We start from the raw sequence: 23,505 nt of genomic DNA, 5'->3' as shown, positions 1-23,505 counted from the left end.
TTGGATGTGCTCCAGTCTGCCTACCGACACCACAGGTCCACAGCAGATGCCATCGCTTTGGCTCTTCACCCAACCCTGGAACATCTGGACAGCAAAGATGCATACATCAGGATGCTCTCTATCGATCGTAGCTCGGCATTTAATACCATCATCCCCTCAAAACTAATCAATAAGCTCCAAGACCTTGGCCTCAATACCTCCTTATGCAATTTGATCTTGGATTTCCTCACTTGTAGACCACAGTAAGTTCAGATTGGCAAAAACATCTTCTCTACAATGTCCATCATCACAGTTGCACCACAGGGCTGGGTACTTAGCCCCCTGCTTTACTCACTTTACACCTATGACTGTGTGGCTAAATACAGCTCCAATGCCATATTCAAGTTTGCTTGTTGTGGGCCATATCAAAGGGGGTGATGAATCAGCATACTGGAGGGAGATTGGAAATTTGGCTGAGTGGTGTAATAACAACTTGCTCAATATCAGCAAGACCATGGAACTGATTGTAGACCTCAGGAGAGTGAAACCAGGGATCCATGAGCCAGTCCTCATCAGAGGTGGAGAGGGTCAGCAACTTTAAATTTCTGGGTGTTACTATTTCAGAGGATTAGTCCTGGACCCAAAATGTAAATGCAATCGCGAAGAAAGCACGACAGCACTTTTACTTCCTTAGGAGTCTGCAGAGATTCAGCATGACATCAAAAACTTTGACAAACTTCCATAGGTGCATAGTGGAGAGTAAATTACTGGCTGCATAATGGCCTGATATGGAAACACCAATGCCCTTGAACAGACAATTCTACAAAAGGTAGTGACTTCAACCTAGTACATCACTGGTAAAGCCCTCCCGATGACTGAGCACAAGTACATGAAATGCTGTTGTAGGAAAACAACATTCATCATCAGAGATCCCCACCACCCAGGCCATATTCTTTTCTCGCAGCTGCCATCAAGTAGAAGTTACAAGAGCCTCAGGACTCACACCACCAGATTCAAGAACAATTACTACCCTATAATGATCCCCTGAACAAAAAGAGATTAACTGCACTCACTTGCCCATCCATCGAGATGATTCCACTTTAAGAGCTCTTTTATCTTGTTATTTCATGTTCTTGTTATGTATTGCTATTTATTTATATCTGCATTTGTGCAGTTTGTTATCTTCCTAAAACTCTGGTTGATCTTTCATTGATAGTCTTCTAGTTACCATTCTGTAGATTTGCTGAGTATGTTCACAGTAAAACTAATTAATTAATTTAAAAATAATTAAGAATTAGTTAATGTACTTGGTGTCATGTTTGTACTCTGATAATAAAAAAATACTTTGAACTGTGTCCTGTGCATAGATTTTAACCTAATTCCTCTTTGTAGTGAATTGGTAAATAAACTGGTTTGTTTTGTCATATGTATTGAAGTAGTGTGGAAAACCTTGTCTTGCATACTGTTCACACAGATTGGGTCACTTCATTCCAAGAGTGTTTCGAAGTACTACAAGATGAACTAGAGTCCAGAATGAAGTGTTATAGTTACTGAGAAAGTCCAGTGCAGGTTCATAACAAGGTAGATTGTGAAGTCAAAAGTCCTTTTTATCATACTAGATAGCTATTCAATAGTCTTGTATAGCAAGATAAAAGCTGTTTCTAAGTCGGGTGATATGTGCTTTTAGGCTTTTGTATCTTCTGATAATGGAAGAGGAGAGAAGCGAGAATGTCCGGGCTGGTGGGGTCTTTGATTATGCTGACTGCTTTACTGAGGCAGTGAGAAGTATAGACAGAGTCCATGGAGGGGAAGCTGGTTTCTGTGATGGGCTGAACCGCGTCAACAGTTCTTTGCAGTTTCTTGCCGTCATAGGTAGAGCAGTTGCATCACTAAAAATTAGTGAGGGCCAAAGGGGATATGTCAGATTTCTTTAGCCTCTTGAGGAAGAAGAGGCATTGGTGAATTTTCTTGGCGTGATGTCGATGAGGTTGGACCTGGACAGGCTACAGATGATGTTCACTCCTAGGAACTTAAAGCTCTTAACCCTCTTGACATCAGTCTTGTTGATGTAAACAGGTGCTATGCACTGCCCCCTCCTGAAGCCAACGACTAGCTCTTTTGTTTTGCTGACATTGAGGAAAAGGTTGTTTTAAAGATACCATGCCACTAGGCTCTCTATCTCCTTCCTGTATCTGACTAACTGTCATTTGAGGTGCAGCTTTTTACGCTGACATCTACAAACTTGTAGATCAAGTTTGAGCAGAATCTGGTCACGCCATTATAAGTGACTTAAGTAGGGGGTTGAGGGTGTAGCCTTGTGGGACACCAATATTGAGGTTAACCATGTAGGGTTGTTGCTGCCTATCCTTACTGACTGCATTCTGTTGGTCAGGAAGTGAAAGATGTAGTTGCAGGAGGTGTGGTTGAGTCCCAGGTCTAGGCGTTTGAAGATGAGTTTACTTGGAATTATAGTATTGTAGGCAGAGCCATAGTCAATAATCAAGTTTATTCTAGGTGTCTACTGCCCAGGTGCTCTAAGATGACTGTTGTGCCAGAGAGACAGCAGTAGGTGAATTGTAACAAGTCAAGGCTGAAAGCAGGTGTGAACCTCAGATTGAAGCTGGGAGAGGTTAACACAATGGTGACTGTGGATTCAGGTGCGTTGGAGGCTGTCAGGATGGGTGGTGATCCTCTTCTGTTCAAAACATGTTTATTGAAACAATTATTTTTGTCTATCAACAAATCTTGAATTTTAAACGTAAAAAAAAAATGAAACCGGTATTTTCATCTGTAGTAGACCTTTGGCAAATCTTTCCAGTTTTGCCTCCAGCCCATTGCTTTATTCATGTTCCTCGATTTACGCTTATACAGTGCACATAAACTGTGTAATGTGTATCTACACTATCTGAAAATCTATAAATTTTTCATTGAATGTCACTTTTGGAAAGATGCATTTTAAAAGTGGATAGTGACATATGTCTTGCTCCTTTTTTTTCAGAAGCAATTTCTTTGCCTAATCTAATTTTAGTTCAGGCTTGAGAGTCCTGACCTAAAATCACAATTGCTCTGCCACTTTTCCCTATATTATAGATAGCGTACACAAGGAGCAGTGCGACAGATAAGTGGATGATATTGGTATGTAAGGTCACTAACATTGTTCAAAATAAATCTTGCAGTCTTTAATTCTAGAACCAAGGATACTAGTGCTCTTGAGATCTAATAGCTAAAAATACATTATTTAAGAACAGTGAAAAATTACAAGAAGTTTTTTTTCTAGTAAATGTGTATGTTTATCTTTAGGTTTATAGGAACATTGGGTACCATTACAATTAAATGTAAAGATCTCCGTATTATCCAACTGGACATTCCTGGCATGGATGAATGTTTAAACATTGCTAGTTCTATTGAGGTGAGATTTATTCTTATTTTTGTGTTCCAATTATTATTGATACCTTATTTCTCTGATATGATTTTATATAAAGGATTAGTTTTAGTACCTGTAGTTTTAGTGGTCAATGTAGTATGTATTTGATGAAAGATATTATTTCTTTCTGGTTCAACGTTTACCTTGAATCTAACTTCAGCTCACCCTTATTGCTATTATTAAATATTTCATGGTCTGTTTTAAGTCTGTTTAAGTAATGGCCTCAATATTATGGATAGATTTGGTTAAAATTTGAATGTACCAAATTGGATTGGGAAAGCTGAAGCTTTTTCATTTTGGATTTGAGTGGCTTAGATTCATTGATCTTGCTATAATTTAGATTTCAAGTTCCACTCAATAATATTAAATTGGACTCTGACATTTCATGAGAGTGATAATGTGAGCAACAATTAAGAGTTAAAGAATACACTAATTGAATATACTGGAAAATGAAGATATTCAATAGTTGTACAAGTATTTACAAAGTTTTCTGTGGATAAGTAGTTAAAATATTCCAAATGAGTAGAAATCCAATGTTGCAAAAAGAACTTCCAAGTTCTGTTTAACATCTGTACTATTCATTGATCCTACCATAACAGGGCATCTATTATGTTGCCTTAATTGTCACAGCACTTCTGTTCCAACTTTCTTCCAATACTTCACCTGTCACCAAAACACAGAAAAATCAAAATTCTTTTGTAGCTGAAAAATTATGGTACTGTAGCCTTCTGGCTTTTATTAAATTTTTGAGGGCAGTCAATCTGTGTTAACGTCAATACAAAATACTTAGCATCAACGCAATAGAACTTTTAAGTTGGGTAGGTTGTTCATATGGATACCTGCATGATAGTTTTTAAAAGGAATTGTGTAAGCATATTGAGGTTAAAAAATAAGTTGGATATGGTTGAAGAACTAGATACTGCTTTGAAAATTGATAGGCTAGTGATTTTACTGGATTGACGGACTAGTTTGCTCATTTTCATTGTTAAAATGATGCAAGTACAGTATTAAATTCCATTTTGTAATTCTAAGGCCATAGAGAATTGTTCTTGCTTTTGTGGGAATTGATGCAAATTAGTTAAATGTGTCAGTCCTGAAAAGGGAAAATAACTTTGAAGGTGCTGACTATCATTTTTAACTGACGATTGTCTCCTACCCTCTCTTAAGTATTCACTCTGAAAATGTAAGAAGATTTCTCCCATTTCCTATCTGCATGCCTCTGTTTTTGGACACTATTCCATCTTCTTTTGGAGCAGCACTTCAGGCAGAACATTCTAGACCAGAGGTGTCGAACTCAATTGCACATGGGGCCAAAACTCAAAGCACACTTTAGGTCGCGGGCCGAACAGGATAAACATTTATTGAACACACTAAAACTAAACATTTTTTGAACATAAATATGAATAAAAACAGACAGGAATATTATTCCAGAAAAAATAAACTAAAACTTTAAATAACTTAAATATTTTGCTCTCCATAAAAATATCTCCTGTCAGTATTATACAAGTTAGAAATATGAGCATGCTGCAAAAAAAACCCTGAAAATATAAATAAAATTTGTGCTTTTCAGCAAAAGTTAAAACAACAACAAATCAAAACACTCAGTTTTCTTTGCTCTTATGCCATTTTGTCAGAGCTGGATGCTTGGCATCTTTTCTTGGCAATAAGTTCGTTTAGGTTTGGTGCAAGGTTCTGTGTTGTGGAGATTCTCAGGATGGACTGCAGGTGTTCATCAGTGAGACGACTCCTGTGTGATGTTTTGTTAATCTTCATCACTGAAAAAAGCTTCTCACACAGATATGTGCTACCAAACATGCACAAGGTTCGAGCCGCATGTAGACGGAGCTGAGGCATTGCTTCAGGAATGGAGCGAATAAACTGTACGGGCCCTGCAGTGTCGTACTTTGCCTTTAGTGTCCCATTACACTGCAGCTCTATCAGCTCCATCTGAATCTGTACAGGTGCAGTTTCCACGTCGACGGCAAATGGGTTGCGAAGCAGCTCGAAATTAATTTTTTGTGCTTCAAAGTCACCAAAGCGCCGTGTGAACTCAGTGCGAAGTGCGCTCAGTTTATCAGCAAAGTGCGCATTTGGGAACATCATTGCGCCGACCTGGTTCAACATTACTTGGCAACAGGGAAAATGAGGCAAGTTGCACTGGTGCATTTGTGTCTCCCATAAGAGCAGCTTCACTTGAAATGCCTTCACTGCATCAGACATGTCAGTGATCATGCGGTCACGTCCCTGGAGCTGAAGGTTTAAGACGCTGAGATGTGTTGTTATGTCAGCCAGAAACGCCAACTCACATTTCCACTTTTCATCCCGCAAAACTGTGGAGTCTTTTCCTTTACTGTCCATGAACTGACAGATTTCCTTGTTGAGCTTAAAAACTCTATTGAGAACTTTTCCCCGACTCAGCCAACGCACCTGTGTATGATAAGGAATGTCGGCAAACTCTGAATCTATTTCCCGCATAAAAGACTGAAATTGCCGGTGATTTAAACCTTTAGCTCGGATAAAGTTTACGGCTTGTGTTACAGTGCTCATTACATGTTCCATCTTTAGGACTTTACCACACAGCGTTTCTTGGTGTATGATGCAGTGATATGTTGTTAACTCACCAGTACAGTTCTCCTCCTGCATCTTTACCCGCATCCTTCCCACTAGTCCACTTTTTTCACCGCACATTGTCGGTGCTCCATCTGTTGTAAGTCCAATAAGTTTGTCCCAGGGCAATTTCATGTCGGTTACACTTTGACATACATTTTCAAAAATGTCTTTTTCTGTCGTTGTCCCGTGCATCGATTTAATGTTCAATATTTCCTCTGTAACGCACAAATTGGAGTCCACTCCTCGGATGAAGATAGCCAGCTGTGCAGTGTCCGTCATATCAGCACTTTCATCCACAGCAAGCGAGTATGCAATAAATGGGTTGCTTCTTTCAATCAACTGTGTTCTTAAATCAGTGGCTATCTCACAAACTATACTCAGCAACCCATCGGTTTTGAAATACTCTTTTTTCAGAATCAACTTTTCTCTTCGCCATTGTTAGGGGTTAGCTTTGACTTCAGAATAGCAACAGACGCTTGACGCGGGAATGTTCCCGGGTAGCCTATCGGCAGCTGTTGCGCTGCATTATGGGATCTGTAGTTTGTGTGTTATCAGCGCTTCATATCGCCGGGCCATTAATAATTAAAATAATAGATCTATCTAAAATGATCTCGCGGGCCTTGTGTTTGACACCTATGTTCTAGACCCTAAGGTCTTGCTTTGTAAAGAAAAATAAATCTTCATGTCACTTTGAGCTTACTTGTCAATCACTTTTATTCTGGTTTTTGACCCAAACACCACTAGGAGCAGATGCTCTATATTCACTTTTTTAATGATTTTAAATTTAGGTACTGCTGCTATAATATAATAACAAGAATTAGATATGTGCCATATGTATAAGCAATGGTGAATAAGGTAACACTATTTAACACAATCATTATTACAGTGGAGTAAGTAGCATTACAGAGGCATGAGAAGTACTGGCCAAAGTTAATTGAAAGGAGACACTAGCAGAGATAACTTACTTAAGCCCATCACCTGTACTGGAGCATAACCGCCGACAGCAGCTCGATGGAGTTCTCTGTCCTGGGCCAGTGTTTCAAGTTCTCCCCAGGTGTAGCCTATCTTCTTGATGTATCTTTCCTCTCCCAGGGATGAGGTCTTCGGAACATCTGTTGAGGTTTCTGTAGCACTGGGTTTTATGGGATGGGGTTGCTAGCCCCATGCAAACCTTCCTCCTTTCGTAGCTGGGCTTGGGACCATACATAGTGAAGTTAGCAAAACAGCAATGGCTGGAGTTTCTGAGAGCGATTCAGAGGGTATAGGTTTGGAGGTGGCATGGTTCCGGAGGATTGGAAAGCTGCAAATGTTACACCACTCTTTATACAGGAAAGGAGGCAGAAGAAATGAAATTATAGGCCAGTTAGCCTGTCTTCAGTGGTTGGAAGGTATTGGAGTCCATTATTGAGAGTGAGGTTTTGGGGTACTTGGAAGCAAGTGATAAAATAGGCCAAAGTCAGCAAGGTTTTCAGGAGGGAAATCTTGTCCAACAGATCTGTTGGAATTCTTTGAGGAAATAACGGGCAGGATAGACAAAGGAGAGTCAGTGGATGTTTACTTGGATTTTCAGAAGGCCCTTGACAGGGTGCCACACTTGAGGCTACTAGCATGGATAAAGCAGTGGCTGATTGGCAGGAGGCAAAGAGTGAGAATAAAGCATGTGGACCTTTTCTGGTTAATAGTGGTGTCCTGTAGGGGTCAGTGGTGGAACCACTTCTTTTCACATTGTATGTCAATGATTTAAATGATGGAATTGATAGCTTTATGGCCAAGATTGCAGATGATACGAAGATGGTTTGAGGAGTGGGTAGTGTTGAAGAAGCAGGTAGTCTGCAGAAGGACTTAGACTGATTAGCAGAATGGTCAGAGAAGCAGCAGATGGAATACAGTGTAGGGAACTGTATGGTCATGCATTTAGCGAAAGGAATAAAAGCAAGGGTTATTTTCTAAACGGGGAGAAGTTAGAGGTGCGAAGTGACTTGAGAGACCTTGTGCAGATTCCTAAAGGTTTACTTGCAGGTTGAGCCAGTGATACAAAAGGGAAATGCAATGTTAGCATTCATTTTTAGAGGACTAGAATATAAAAACATAATTTTGATTGAGTTGAGAGTTACTTTGGAAACTGACAAACATCGAAAAAGTTGTCTGGGAGGTGGGAACAGTTTTGGAGAAAAGCACCTTTTTCCCATGTAACCGCCCCACAGTAATCTGACAGCACTGTCTCTTAAAAACATGGGCTGCTAGTTTCACCACGGGAGGCCATTGATAACTGACCAGGATTTGTTTCAGCTAACTCTTGTGTGAGGATGCTTTATCAAACAATCAGACATACAATTATATTTAGCTTACAGTAACAAGATAAACTCGCAATTAAAAAAAATGCTTTTATTTTTAAAAAAATCTTGCAGGAAAAAAATAACTTCTTAAAATTGTGGATCTCAAGCTCTAGCCTCCAACTTTGTTTTTCTCATTTGTTGTAACGTGGTTTCCTATAACATAAAGTTTTTTAGGAATGCAACTATCACATCCTTGAAGTCTTTCGCTCTGCTTTTCACAGTTCATTGTGCTCCTGAGAACTGAAAATTATGCCCTATGAAGTGGTAGTGACCTTCCCATCAATACTTGGGGATCTCCATAACATAATTCCCCACAATCTGGAGGAAAACAACCTTTGAATACGGCTTTGCCAGCTTTTTTTGTCTGTACTGCTGCAGTACATTGACTTTTGCCTTGATAACAAGGTTATTACATGAAACCTTTTTGGATGTCTTTTGGAGGTTCTTGTATGCTTCATTATATGCAAACATCAAGTCCTTGTATGTCATATTTTCCTCTTCATCTTTATCTAATTTTGATTCACCTTTTACCAAACCTATGCTGGCTTTCTGTAACAATTTCACACTTCTACAAATATCTGCTATTTCCATCCCTGAGTATTCTTTCCTAAACACTCCCTAGCACGTACATTAAACTGATCAGTGGCAACCACGTTTATCCCTGTCACCCTTGTGTTACAGCAGAGTGTGGGAGGGGTGGCGTTTGGTTCCTAGAAAACAGTCCATGTTCTGTAATTTTAGGTAATGTGAAACTGTAGTATCTGTGCATGCATCATTAAATAAGTTGCAAAGTTGTCTTTATGTACTTTTTATGGCACATAACTAAGCATGAACTTTATTCAAAACCTCATATTTTTGAATTCTCTGAAGGTGGATTTGTTACACTAGTAGGCTAATGCAGTGCTTTCCTGTACCTTTTTAAAAGAAGTGTCTTAGTTTTTACGGTTTTCCAGTCATTAAATACCTTGACCATATAGATGTCCAGAAGATAATTTCTGTAACAGCCTTCCTCTCTCTCCCTACTTATTCCTAGTTTGTCTGTATTCACTTTTCCAATACTCTTAATGATCTTGGCCCTCCTGTCATTCAGGATGCAGTTTGCTTAGAACTGGTGTTTTATCCACAAGTGCATCAGGCCTTTCCAGGATCATTTTTTTATCAATTTTTCTACCTCCTTGTACTATTTGAATTGCAGTTTCTTTTACTCAGTCTCTGGTATTATCATCATCATGCCGATGTTAAGCAATCACTCGAGCAGTGCAGTGATTAGAAAACAAGGGACAGCTTACCTCGATGCCTTTCTAATCATTCTCGGGGACATCGGTCAGGGTTGTTTGAAGAAATCTCTGCCCCATTATCATCAATATATCACCTGCAGCACACTCGACCACTGTTATACTATGATTAGGAATGCTTACCGTCCGTTCCTTAGACCACGTTTCAGAAAATCTGTCCTACCTGTATACAGGCCGTGGATAAAGAGCAAGACTCCAGAGATAACAGGTGCTCACAGGAGGCAGAGAATTGGCTGTGGGATTGTGGACTGGGCCATGTACAAGGACTTGTCAGATGATCTGAACAAATCTGCCATGGTTGACACGGAGTTTACAGAAGCAGTCGTGGACGAGTGTGTCCCCACAAAGTCCTGGATGAACCAAGAGATCTGCAATCTGCTGAGGGTTATTCGGGTTTAATGACCAAGTAAAATACAACAGGTCCAGGTACGACCTCTGGAAAGCCATCCCATGTGTGAAATAGCAATTTCAGTCAAACTTGAATCACTGAAGAACGCTCAACAACTTTGGCAGGGCATGGCTGTTACACCTCCTCCAAAGTGAAAACAATCGACAGAGGTAACAGGAACATTGCAGTGCCAGATGAGCTCAGTGGTTTTTATGCTCGCATTGACTGTCAAAGCATGAAGAATATTCATAAACCACGGTCCCCAATGACCTTGTGATTTCAGTCTCTGAGGTTGATGTGAAAACATCCTTCAGGAGGGTGAACCTACAGAAAGCACCTGGACAGGGCTCCTGGCCAAGGACTCCAGACCCATGCTGATCAGCTGGCTGAGTGTTCACTGATATCTTTAACCTCTCACTTCGGCAATCTGAGGTGCTCATCTGCCTCATTGACTATTGACTTCATAACAGTTTACGTTCACTGTGATGAAATTTAAGAGACTATTAGACAGGTATATGGAGGAATTTAAGATGGAGATTATATGGGAGGCAGGGTTTAAGCATCAGCCCAACATTGTGGGCTGAAGGGCCTGTACTTTGCTGTACTGTTCTGTGCTCTGTGTTCTATGTTTGAGAGATTGGGATGAAACATATCAGCTCCTGCAGAGGAGTGACTTGGATCTGCTCCAATTTGCCTACTATCACAATAGGTCAACAACAGATGCCATTTCATTGGCTCTTCACTCAACCCTGGAATAGCAGGACAGTGAAGGTGCATACATCAGGATGCTCTTCATTGAATACCACTCTGCATTTAATGCTGTCATCCCCTCAAAACTAATCAATAAGCTCCAAGACCTAGGCCTCAATATCTCCTAGTGCTGCTGAATCCTTGATTTCCTCATTTGCAGACCCTAGTCATTTTGGATTGGTAACAGCCTCTCCTCCAAATAGCAGTCAGCACAGGTGCACCATGAAGTTGTGTCCTTCATCCCCTGCTCTACTTGCTTTATACTTAGGACTGAGAGGCTAAGCACAGTCCAGTGCCACAAGTTTGCAGGCAATACCACTGCCGCTGGCTGAATCAAATCAGCATTTAGGAGGGAGATTAAAATCTGGCTGAGTGCTGCCACAACAACAAACTCTCACTCAATAAAAGACTAAGAAGCTGATTATTGACTACAGGTGGAAAAAACTGGAGGTCCATGAGCCAGTCCTCATCAGGGGATCAGAGGTGGAGAGAGGTCAGCAATTTAAAATTCATCAGTGTTATCATTTCAGAGGATCTGTCCTGGGTCTGGCACGTAAGTGCAATTATGAAGTAAGTTCAAGCTGCAACGCCTAGGGCTATCAGCTTGTGTTTGTCTAGGGGAAAATCCGTCCTCCTGCCAAACTGTGTCTCCTGTTTGCGTAGATGTTGTGTAATGCACACTGGCACAAACTCGCACACACAATATCAGACAGCACACAATGTACATTTTACAGAGTACACTTTGTAAATCTTACTGGAACTAGGTAATTAATAGCTATACAATATAAAAATAAAAGAAAAAGGCGCCAAAACTTATCGGAGTTCAATCAATTCATGCACGATCGTTGGAGCTCAATTATCGAAGCCTTTGGTCCACCATTCGATCTTCCTCGATCTGCCGCCTGCGACCACCCTCAGTGGTCGACCAGAGCGGGTCCAGCACATCCTTCCTCTTCGGTTCTCCTCCCGAAAAGCCCGCCACTGACTCCAGGTCCCCACACCTACAGATAGAATAACGTTGCTTCCATTGTTTAGTTCCTCCGTTATCAATAATTATAACCCAAACATTTCAACTAAACAGAGCATTACCTTATCAGTTACCCACAAAGAAGCCATTTCATTATAACGCTATAGAGAAGCCATTTTAAATATGCAGTTAATAGTTAACATTACAGTTAACTTTGCATTAGAAGTTTGTAAAGATTTGGCATGTCATTTAAAACTTTGTCAAACTTGCGGAATATGCAGTGGAGAGTATATTGACTGGTTGCATCACTGCCTGGTATAAACACCAATGGACTTGAATGGAAAATCCTACAAAAAGTAGTGGATGTGGCCTAGTCCATCACGGGTAAAACCTTCCCGCCATTGTGCACTGTTGCAGGAAAGCAGTATCTATCATCAGAGACCCTCACCATCTAGGCCATGCACTCTTCTCAGTATTCATCAGGAAGGAGACACATGAGTCTCAGGACCCACACCACCAAATTCAGGAACAGTTATTATCCCTTAACTATCAGGCTCTCGAACCAGAGGGGATAATTTCACTCAGCCCAACACTAAACTGTTCCCACAGTCGATGGACTCACTTTCTCATGTTCTTGATAATTATTTTTGCTTGTTTGTTTATTTATTTATTATTATTTTAGATAGATGCTTTATTGATCCCAAAGGAAATTACAGTGTCACAGTAGCATTACAAGTGTACAGATATATAAATATTAGAAGACAAATAGAGAGACTAAAAAATAAGTTACCTCAAACAGTCTAACGGGAGAAGGTCATCACTTCCCCAGCTATAGGTTGACTCATTATAGAGCCTAATGGCTGAGGGTAAGAATGACCTCATATAGCAGTGCAGTTGTCTTACTAAGAAAGTTTTCCTCTGCTCAGCCAAGTTGGCATACAGAGGGTGAGAAACATTTTCCAGAATTGCCAGGATTTTCCGGAGGGTCCTTTGTTAGCCTCCAGTGTGTCCAGTTTGACTCCTATAACAGATCTACCCTTTCTAATTATTATTGAGCGTGTTGGCATCACTTGTGTTGATGCCATTGCCCCAGCACACAGCCTCTTTCTTGGTGCTCCACTCATCCAGGTGCACCCCCAGCTACTTGTAGGTCCTCACCATCAGGGAACAGTGCAGGCTTAGTCCTCCTAAAGTCTTCCTAAATTTTGCAAGGAGGAATGGGCAAACCTTGTTCCATTACATTGTACAAAGCTAATAGAGACTTGTTCAAAAAGACCACTGGCTGTAATGGCTGTGAGAAGTGGTTCAACTAAGTACTGTGTAAAGGGGGATGAATGCTTTTGAAGTTCTGACATTCCAATTTTGAATTTTTACTTTTTCATGCTTTACAATTTTCCCCATTTTTTTGTGCTCTGCTGTGGGGGAAAAAAGAACATGTGATTCACAAATAAAAAATTCTCAGTTAAATTGACCAAAATCCCTGGTTATTGTACTCATTTATGTTAGCAAAAGGTTAGGGGCTGAATGCTTTTACAGAACATTGTAGATGCTGCCTTTCTTGCTGAATTCTCCAGAATTTTGTGTGTTACTCTGGAATATAGAATACTTAAGCAGGTAAAACAACAAAGCAGAGTATTGGTTAAAAGTGAGGCTGCTGAATGCTGGTGTACATAGCTATCATTATGCTTGAACAAGTAATACAGAAAGTTTGCCTAAAGTTAACATATCTTGCATAGTAATAGGGAGTAGAATAGGTTGTTGCAAGGTGAGTGCCTTCAAGATTGAGAAATTTTGTTGCAGTTATACAGAGTGCTAGTAGGACCATACCTGGAATACTATGGACAATTTTACTCTCTTTTATAAGGGTAAATATACTGAACTGGCAGCAGTTCAGAGAGGGTTCTTTGAGTTTCCTGGGACAAAGGCTTTAGCTTGCGAAGGAGGGCTGAGAAGGTTTGCTACACTCCATGGAGTTTAGGAGAATGAGTGGAAATTCTGTTAAAATTGCGAAGGTTTGAAAACGAGTTTGGCAGGATTGATTCTGAGAGTGTTTTCTGTAGGTGTTCAGCTAGGAGACAAAGTTTGAGAATAAGGAGTTGCCCATTTAAGATGAACATGGAGCATAGAACAGACAGCACAGTGCATTCTCTTCAGCCCACAATGCTCTACTAATCTTTCAATGTAATCCTTTGTATGCTTAGTCTTCCTAAAGTCCATCACCATCTCCTTTGTCTTCCTGATGTTGAGCTGCAGATGATTCAGCTTGTACCATTTGACAAAGTCCTCCACCAGGGCCCTGTATTCATCCTCCCATCCTCCATTTAAGCACCCAACTATTGCTGAGTCATCAGAGAATTTCTGCAGATGACTTGGCTCGGTGTTGTATCTAAAGTCCAAGGTGTACAGGGTAAACAGGAAGGGAGCCAATACAGTCCCTCATGGGACCCCTGTGCTGCTTATAGCCATTTCTGAGGCCGCACTAACTGTTAGGTAGTCCGTTATCCAGGATGCAATAGAAGTGCCAACTTGTATTGAACGGAGTTTTACCCCCAGTAATGAGGACTGGATGGCATTGAAGGCACCTGAGAAATCAAAAACCATGATCCTCACAGTGCTGCCCTGCTTATCCAAATGGCTCTGTTCAGCAGATAGATGAGAGCATTGTCGACTCTAGTGTGATCTGGTAGACAAACTGCAGGGGATCGAGGGCTGATCTGACTAGGGGTCAGAGGAGAGCCAGCACCAGCCTCTCTAGGATCTCCATGATATGTGAGGTCAGAGCCACTGGACTAGTCATTCAAGATTTTGGTTGGCCCTTCTTGGGTACTGGGACCACACATGATGTTTTCCACATAGTCGGGACCCTTTCCAGGCTGAGAGTCACACACATCCCTCCCCACAGATCTCCCACCTGGTACTTATCCCTGCAAGCGTAAGTGCTACACCTGTCCCTACACCTCCTCTCTTACCACCATTCGGGGCCCCAAGCAGTCCTTCCAGGTGAGGCAACACTTCACTTGTGAGTCTGTTGGGGTCATCTATTGTATCCAGTGCTCCCGGTGCGGCCTCCTCTACATCGGCGAGACCTGACGCAGATTGGGGGACTGCTTCATCGAGCACCTCAGCTCCGTCCGCCACAACAGACAGGATCTCCCGGTTGCCACCCACTTCAACTCTACTTCACATTCCCATTCAGATATGCCCAACCATGGCCTCTTAACTGCCATGATGAGGCCAAACTCAGGTTGGAGGAGCAACACCTCATATACCGTCTGGGTAGTCTCCAGCCCCTTGGTATGAACATCGAATTCTCCAACTTCCGGTAATTCCCTCCCTCTCCCTTCCCCCATCCCAGTTTCACTATGTCTCCTCTTCTAGCTGCCTATCACCTCTCTCACAATTCTGCCTTCTTCTACTACCCATAGTGCTTTCCCCTTAGATTCCTTCTTCACCTCTCCTGCCTACCCCCCCTGCTTCCCCTCCCCACCCCTTGATCTTTCCTCTGATTGGTTTTTCACCTGGCACCTGCCAGCCCACCTTCCCCCCACCTTCTTTATAGGGCCCCTGCCCCCTCCTTCATCAGTCCTGACGAACGGTCTCGGCTGAAAACGTTGACTGCTCTTTTCCGTGGATGCTGCCCAAACTGCTGAGTTCCTCCAGCTTGTTGTACATGTTGATCTCTAATTATGGAGTTTCCCTAAAACTACTACACTCCTTTTCTTCCCCCCCCCCCCCACTGTAGAATGAGCTGCCCACGCAGGCAGTGCATGCAAGCTAGATTTCAACATTTAAGGGAATTTTGGATAGGTACATGGAGGGTAGGGGAATGGAGAACTATGGTCCATGTTGCAGATCGATGAGAGTAGACAGCATAAGTGGTTTGGCATGGACTGGATGGGTTGAAGGTTTTGTTTCTATGACTCTTCCCTTCTAAGCCACAGAGACAGACTCCGCGCTGGAGATCAGGTTGCTGTGACTTTCCCCGGTGGATCATTCTCATCCCTGCCCCACCCCCACCCCAAAGTAATCAAAATGGTATACTTATTATTGAGGGAATGACCATAGGGGTGCTCTGCACTGGCTGCCTATTGCTTTTCCCTCTCCTGAGGGTTACCCAGGTACCTGCCTCCTGCAAATGACTACCTCACTGTATCTCCTATCACCATCTATCATTTTTCCGTATGAGTCAAAGCTTATCCAACTGCAGCTCCAGTTCCTTCTTAACACAGTCTCTAAGGAGCTACAGCATGGTGCACTGTGTGCAGATGTAGATATAAGAGAGACTGGAGTTCTTCAAAAGTTCTCATATCTCACACACGTTATGATTGCAGCCTGTCGAAAAGTCCCAAAAGCACCCAAACAGTTTTTAAACCTCAAAGTACACTGCAGATGCTGTGGTCAAATCAACACGTACAAAAGCTGAATTAACTCAGCAGGTCAGGCAGCATCCGTTGTTTTTAAAACTTGCACCGTGTCATCAGTGAACAACTTCTCATGATGTTTATAGCCCATTGAAATTTACTTAGACCTTTGATGCAAACTAATTTTCCATTTCAGTATTTGATCAGCCCCAAATGCCTCGCAATCTTTTCCTGTTGATGTGCATTTGGAGTATACCTTTTATATTTGCTGATGGCCCTTTTCTATGCTGGCTTTATTTCTCATTTCCTTTTCTTGCCACTAACATACCACTGACTCTGGACACATTCTCAGTGCACTAGTTATGTACTAACAGGACAAAAAAAACTAACTAGAAATTTACTTAAAACCTTCGCCTGTGCTCACCCAAGCGTGCTCTTACCTCAGCATTGTGAGCTGAAGCCTGACCACTCTAACAGTGTCCTTTCACACAATGACCACTCTGCTTACACATTGCTTTTGTTTATTAGCCCTTGTGGAGTGCCTGAATTGTTAATGATTGCAGCCTACTGAACAGTCCCAAAAGCACCTAAACTCTTTTTAAACCTCAAATTGTGTCACCAATGAACAACTTCTCACAGTGATCTTAGCCCATTTAAATTTACTTTGAAATTTGATGATGATTGATGCAAGGTGCTTAAAATCTTATTGCGTCCTTTGTTTTTCAAACTAATCTTCCATTTTGGTGTCTGATCAGCCCCAAATACTTCACAACCTTTTCCTGTTGATGTGCATTTAGAGTATTTCTACATTTCCTTTTAAATTTGCTGACTGCCCTTTTCTGTGCTTGCTTTATCTCTCATTTCCTTTTCTTTTCACTTCCTCTCCTCTGCTTTCTACATACTGCATTTGGTTGTATGTTAACAACCTGTCATATGTTATTGTTTTCTGCCTCATCTTACGTTTTGTCATCATGGCTTCTAATTTCCTTTCTATTCTCCCTTATAAAAATTTAACTAGACTGTACTTGGAACACCACTTACAGTTATGTTATTATTCAATTACATTTTTACCTGCTAGGCTGATTCTAATTACCCAGACCAGGTCTATTCATATTGAAATTGGCCCTTCTTCAAATGACTACCTTTACTTTGGAGTGATCTGCAGCTGAACATATAGTTATACTAATAAAAACATAATTACTCTTTCTAGATGTTTCTCTACAGATACTTGTTCCACAAAATCTAGTCCATGTTTAGCCAGAAATGTACTGATGAACATGGATCCATCATATAAATATAATTGCGAAGAAAGCATGACAGCACTTCTACTTCCTCAGGAGTCTGCGGAGGTTTGGCATGTCATCAAAAACGTTCGCAAACTTCTATAGATGTGTCGTGGAAAGTGCGTTGACTGGTTGTATTATGGCCTGGTATGGGAACACCGATGCCTTTGAGCGAAAATCCTGCAGAAGGTAGTGGATTGACCCAGTTCATCAAGGGTAAAAACATCCAAACCATTGAGCACATCTACATGAAACATTGCTATAGAAAAGCAGCATCCATCATCAAAGATCCTCACCACTCAGGCCATGCTCTTTTCTCACTGCTGGCATCAGGTAGAAGGTGCAGTTACCTCAGGACTTGCATTGCCTGGTTCAAGAACAGTTACTACCCCTCAACCATCAGGATCTTGAACAATAACTACACTCATTTAAGGACTCTTTTATCTTGTTATTTCATGCTCTTTATTTATTGCTATTTATTTATATCTGCTTTTTTACAGTTATTTTACAATTCACAGTTACTGTTCTGTAGATTTGCTTAGTATGCCTGCAGAAAAAGAATCTCAAGATTGTGGTGACATATATGTACTTTGATTAAAAAATTTGCTTTGAACGTTGAAGGAAGTTCCTATAAGCTTCTTCAGAAACTCACCATCTTAACCCATATATTATTGCATATTTCTGCAATTTCCTTGCATATTGGTCCCTCAAAATTCCTGGAAAATATTTTAAGTAAATTTTTGCTATGTGGAATGCAAATGGTTGATTTGGTATTGTTTATTTACCAAAAATGAATGGAAAGTAGCACACTGTACATGTAGCAGAAGTAGTCTGTAAGTCAGACACAAATGCAAACATCAGTGATGTAGTAACAAAAATTTATAAATCAAATAATGTTAAGTCAAAGAGTACTCTTATCCCAGAGTGTAAAAGAACATTTTGTAATAACTCTAATCAGATTGATTTTACATTTGGTTGTTCCAAGGCACCTTGTCTCTCAAACCCTTCAATAATCTTGATGAAAACAGAATGTCCTTTCCTTTTCTTTGATCTTTTTGAATTGCCTTGTATTGAGGAATATCTAAAACATATTCCTGGCCTTGGATCTGTTACTGCCACAGGATTATAATCCCACATAGTTAATTGCAATTGCAATTCATCAGCCTTACTAAATACACTTAGTATTTATAAACTTGACTTCTTGTGGTTCTGCTATAGTGCAATTTTTGTCACTCATCCCTATTTGCCCAGTTTTTCTTTTTTCTGTGTTGTCTTCTGGCAAATTAGTTTAAAATAGCTCTATAGCACTACCAAACCTTGTGGCAAGGATATTGGTCTTGGGGCCAATGTGTAATCTGTCTTGATGAAGCAGATCCCTTCTCAATGGTCTGCATCCCAGGTATCTAAAGCCTTCCTGCACCATTTTTGGAGCCATGCAATTATCAGGGTGCTCTTTCTACTTTTAAACCTGTTTGCATGTAGTGTATGATTAATACCTTTTGACCTTGTGCTTTCCTTAGTCCAGTTCTTTATTCTGTCGGTGACGTTAATACTGACATAGACCATGACTCATGTCTGATCATTCACTTCCACCAGTATTTTGAGTAAGTATTTAGTGAAGTGTTTACTTTTGGCACCAAGGTTAGTTTAGATCCATTGGGCCAAAGGGTCTGTTTCCATGCAGTATAACTGTATGACTCAAATCCTGTTGACCACCCACCTGTGTAGGACATCATTGAAAGAGTGTTTATGTATTTTAAGCTGTTTGGAATCACTTTGTGGAAATGCTTCCTTAATTTTGAAACTTCTGCTCCTTTTCTGTATGGTTGGTGCTATGGTCTTGACTCTGGCTTTACTTTGGACAAAATACTCTGTATTTGATAACTTTGGGATCTCTTGAATTATCAGCTAACTTGCCTGTCTTATTTCCTTCTTTGTCTGATTTTTGACCTACAGGATAAGCATCGCCTTAATTGTGCAGTTCATATTGGACTGCACTGACACCAGCTACTGTTCAAATTTTAAAACTATGAATTCCCTCCTTAAAGTTGCACAAGACAGATTGAAGTATCTTGGAGTTCCCACATGGTGCAAGTTATGCACTCCATGAATCTGAGAGGCTGTGCTATGTCTCTATTAAATTGACTCAACTAATAGAGAAAATACTAAAGTGCCTTTACCATTATATGCCTTATTATTTTACATGCTGTGAAAGTTTTTTTTTTAAAGTGCTTCTTTAAACTCTGCAGCACCTCTGCTTTCCAATTTCCTTTCAAGTTCTTGCACTCCTGTCAAATTCACTTTGTCTCTGTCTCCCAAAACTCTTTCCAATTCACTTAGCCTCTGTTCGCAAGTTTGATTTATTGTGACTAAATCTACACATAGATGCTTTTACTTATAGGGAAAGTTAATTGGAGAATTTTTTCAAAGAATCTTAATTTATTCCTGGTATTTCGACATTACAGTCATGTCCAGTATTCATTGCTTCTCTCAGATTCTGCTCCATAGATGGTACTGGACAGCCTCTTGATAGCAGGAATACCAAGAAGTCCAAGTCAGAGCCATGGTATATCCATCCACATGATGCCCATCTAGGCTGCAGATTCAAAGGAAGCAGGAAAGTTATAACCTTCTCTAAAGAAACAGGATTGTATTCTTGTCCTTTGGAAAAATAATCAATTTTTAAAAAGACTTTATCTTGATTATATCTTGACTAGTTAAACGACCCTTCAAAATTGGGTAGATAATTCTACAGAAGGCTGCTAATGAAGATAGAATTATCACCAACAGATGTGGAATTAAAGAGAACCTTTCAAAAGATTGACCAGGCAATGTTTTAGGGGGTATACCTCAAATTCAGAGGTAAATCTATCAGGCAGATTGATTGAATATGTAATACGAATATTTCATGTTTTGCTGACAATTATATTTTATGAAAATGTTAAACTTCATAAACCATGGAGAGTAAGGTAATTTAATTTTATGATTAACCCTTGAATTCAGTTTGCTTTATAACAATATTTTTATGGAGAACTAGTTGGTGTATAGTTTTACTTGGCATATAGCAAGTTATTCTTGGGATCGGTTCGTAATACTGCCTTTCTGACTGAGATATTTATCAATATCTCAGTCAGAAAGGGATTAGTTGGTAGGGATTAGTTTTAAGTTCCAAGTGCTCCTATCACATTTTGTCACACTGTAACCTTATCCTTTCAATCTTTCTGAATTATGGAGGACAGCATGTGTATAAATGTCTCTCTCCAGCAGACTTCATCATGATTATCGTGACTCCAGTATTTCTACTATTTTTTAATGTTTCTTAATTATACATATGATTTTTTAATGTTCTATCGCTGAGCAGCAGTGAACCCTTTGATTGGCCTATCATAGTTCTCTTTGGGAACTAGTTGACTTGATCAGCATTTCAGATTTGGCTATTGCACTTAATAATTTTTTTAGAAGTCCCAAATATCTTTGTTCAAGATATTTACAGGCTTGGAGTTTTTATTGTTCTATACTTGAGTTTGTCGTCTACTTGTATTATTGTGTAAAGCTGTTGGCATCTGATTAGGGCAGAGATTCCCAACCTGGGGTCCTTGGATCCCTTGGTTAATGGTAAGGATCCATGGCATCACAAAGGGTGGGAATATTACAGAAGTCCTGTGAGTTGTCAGGATCACTTAGAGAGATTTCTGGATGTTTAGGATAGAATGTGTATTTGTCAAAAATGTGTGTGCTTCTTAGGCTATTTTACACGTCCTAATGCTTTTTGAAAATTGGTGTTTCCAGCATCTAAGTTGAACAGAGAAAATAAAATGTATAATCAAGACCCAAACTATAAACCCCATTTCCAGAAAAGTTGAGATATTTTCCAAAACGCAATAAAAACAAAAATCTGTGATACGTTAATTCACGTGAACCTTTATTTAACTGACAAAAGTACAAAGAAAAGATTTTCATTAGTTTTACTGACCAACTTAATTGTATTTTGTAAATATACACAAATTTAGAATTTGATGGCTGCAACACACTCAACAAAAGTTGGGACAGAGTTAAAATAAAATTGAAAAGTGCACAGAATATTCAAGTAACACCGGTTTGGAAGACTCCACATTAAGCAGGCTAATTGGTAGCAGGTGAGGTATCATGACTGGGTATAAAAGTAGCATCCATCAAAGGCTCAGTCTTTACAAGCAAGGATGGGTCGTGGCTCACCCCTTTGTGCCAAAATTCGTGAGAGAATTGTTAGTCAGTTCAAAAGGAATATTTCTCAATGCAAGATTGCAGAGAATTTAGGTCTGTCAACATCTACAGTACATAATATTGTGAAAAGATTCAGAGAATTCAGAGATATCTCAGTGCGTAAAGGACAAGGTCGGAAACCACTGTTGAATGCGAGTGATCTTCGAGCCCTCAGGCGGCACTGCCTAAGAAACCGTCATGCTACTGTGACAATTATAGCCACCTGGGCTCAGGAGTACTTTGGAAAACCATTGTCACTTAACAGTCCATCGCTGCATCCAGAAATGCAACTTGAAACTGTATTATGCAAGGAGGAAGCCATACATCAACTCTATGCAGAAACGCTGGCGAGTTCTCTGGGCCCGAGCTCATCTCAGATGGACCGATAGACTGTGGAACCGTGTGCTGTGGTCAGATGAGTCCGCATTTCAGCTAGTTTTCGGAAAAAACGGGCGTCGAGTTCTCCGTGCCAAAGATGAAAACGACCATCCTGATTGTTATCAGCGAAAGGTGCAAAAGCCAGCATCTGTGATGGTATGGGGGTGTATCAGTGCCCACGGCATGGGTGAGTTGCATGGATGTGAAGGTACTGTTGACTCTGAGGCGTATATTAGGATTTTAGAGAGACATATATTGCCATCAAGGCGACGTCTCTTCCCGGGACATCCATGCTTATTTCAGCAGGACAATGCCAGACCACATTCTGCATGGACTACAACAGCGTGGCTTTGTAGACACAGAGTGCGTGTGCTTGATTGGCCTGCTGCCAGTCCAGATCTATCTCCTATTGAAAATGTATGGCGCATCATGAAGAGGAGAATCAGACAACGGAGACCACGGACTGTTGAGCAGCTGAAGTCATATCAAGCAAAAATGGACAAAATTTCCAATTGCAAATCTACTACAATTAGTATCCTCAGTTCCAAAACGATTAAAAAGTGTTATTAAAAGGAAAGGTGATGTAACACAATGGTAAACATGCCTCTGTCCCAACTTTTGTTAAGTGTGTTGCAACCATCAAATTCTAAATTTGTGTATGTTTACAAAATACATTTAAGTTGGTCAGTAAAACTATTGAAAATCTTTTCTTTGTACTTTTGTCAGTTAAATAAAGGTTCACGTGAATTAACATATCACAGATTTTTGTTTTTATTGCATTTTGGAAAATATCCCAACTTTTCTGGAAATGGGGTTTGTAAATGGCTTCAGGAACTTTTTAAAAAAAAATAATGCCTGAGTTGTGAAAGAGACAAACTTACAGAAATTTTCAACAAGTCATTAGGCATATTTCTTTCTATACTGGTGAGGGGTAAACAACCTAAAATACATAAACACTCTTTCAATAAAGAGCCTCAAAGATGGGTGGTCAACAAGATTAGATCACAGGAACAGTCCTGGCCCAAGTGGTCTATGCTGACCAAGATACTCCGTCTAAGTTCCTTGCTGTAAGACACAGACCCTGTTGTATCAATAAGCTCTGGGCCTGGACCCCATTGACACATTTTGGCCTGTACCTGACCTTTCCAAATTGGCTCGGTGCTTAGATCAATCAAACCTTGCTCAGGTGGACTGGCCCTGAATCTGCTCCGACTTTGCTCTGTCTGCCCCGACTTCTCGAGCGCGCCTCGACCTAGCCTCAGCTTTGTTTTGCATCCACGTGCGTCAACCCTCAACTTAGCCTCGCTTTTGCTCGCCTCTTCATTGAGTTCATTCACCATATTTTTTTTTTTTACAGAGAAGGTGTTATTAATGAAGTATTTGGCTGTATTTCTTGTTTTGTTAACCACCAGTAAAATGTCACTCGCCTTCAGCAGCACCATCTTAAACCAATGTATAAAAAAATGAAACCATTCCCAATATCCTTTGCTCC

At 40.4% G+C, this 23,505-nt stretch overlaps 1 protein-coding gene across 2 annotated transcripts in view; it reads left to right on the top strand.

Moving 5' to 3' along the window:
* mtmr9 (myotubularin related protein 9) overlaps positions 1-23,505 on the top strand; it is a 91,992-nt gene that overhangs the window by 1,578 nt on the left and 66,909 nt on the right. For both annotated transcript variants that reach the window (XM_073057164.1, XM_073057163.1), the window contains exon 2: positions 3,280-3,388. In XM_073057164.1, coding sequence (XP_072913265.1) covers positions 3,280-3,388 — 109 coding nt within the window. The remainder of the gene's footprint in view (positions 1-3,279; positions 3,389-23,505) is intronic.

This window comes from Hemitrygon akajei, chromosome 9 (genome assembly GCF_048418815.1).
Source record: "Hemitrygon akajei chromosome 9, sHemAka1.3, whole genome shotgun sequence".
Taxonomy (NCBI): domain Eukaryota; kingdom Metazoa; phylum Chordata; class Chondrichthyes; order Myliobatiformes; family Dasyatidae; genus Hemitrygon; species Hemitrygon akajei.
Note: the sequence above shows the minus strand (reverse complement) of the source record. Positions and strands in the feature narration are given on the sequence as shown.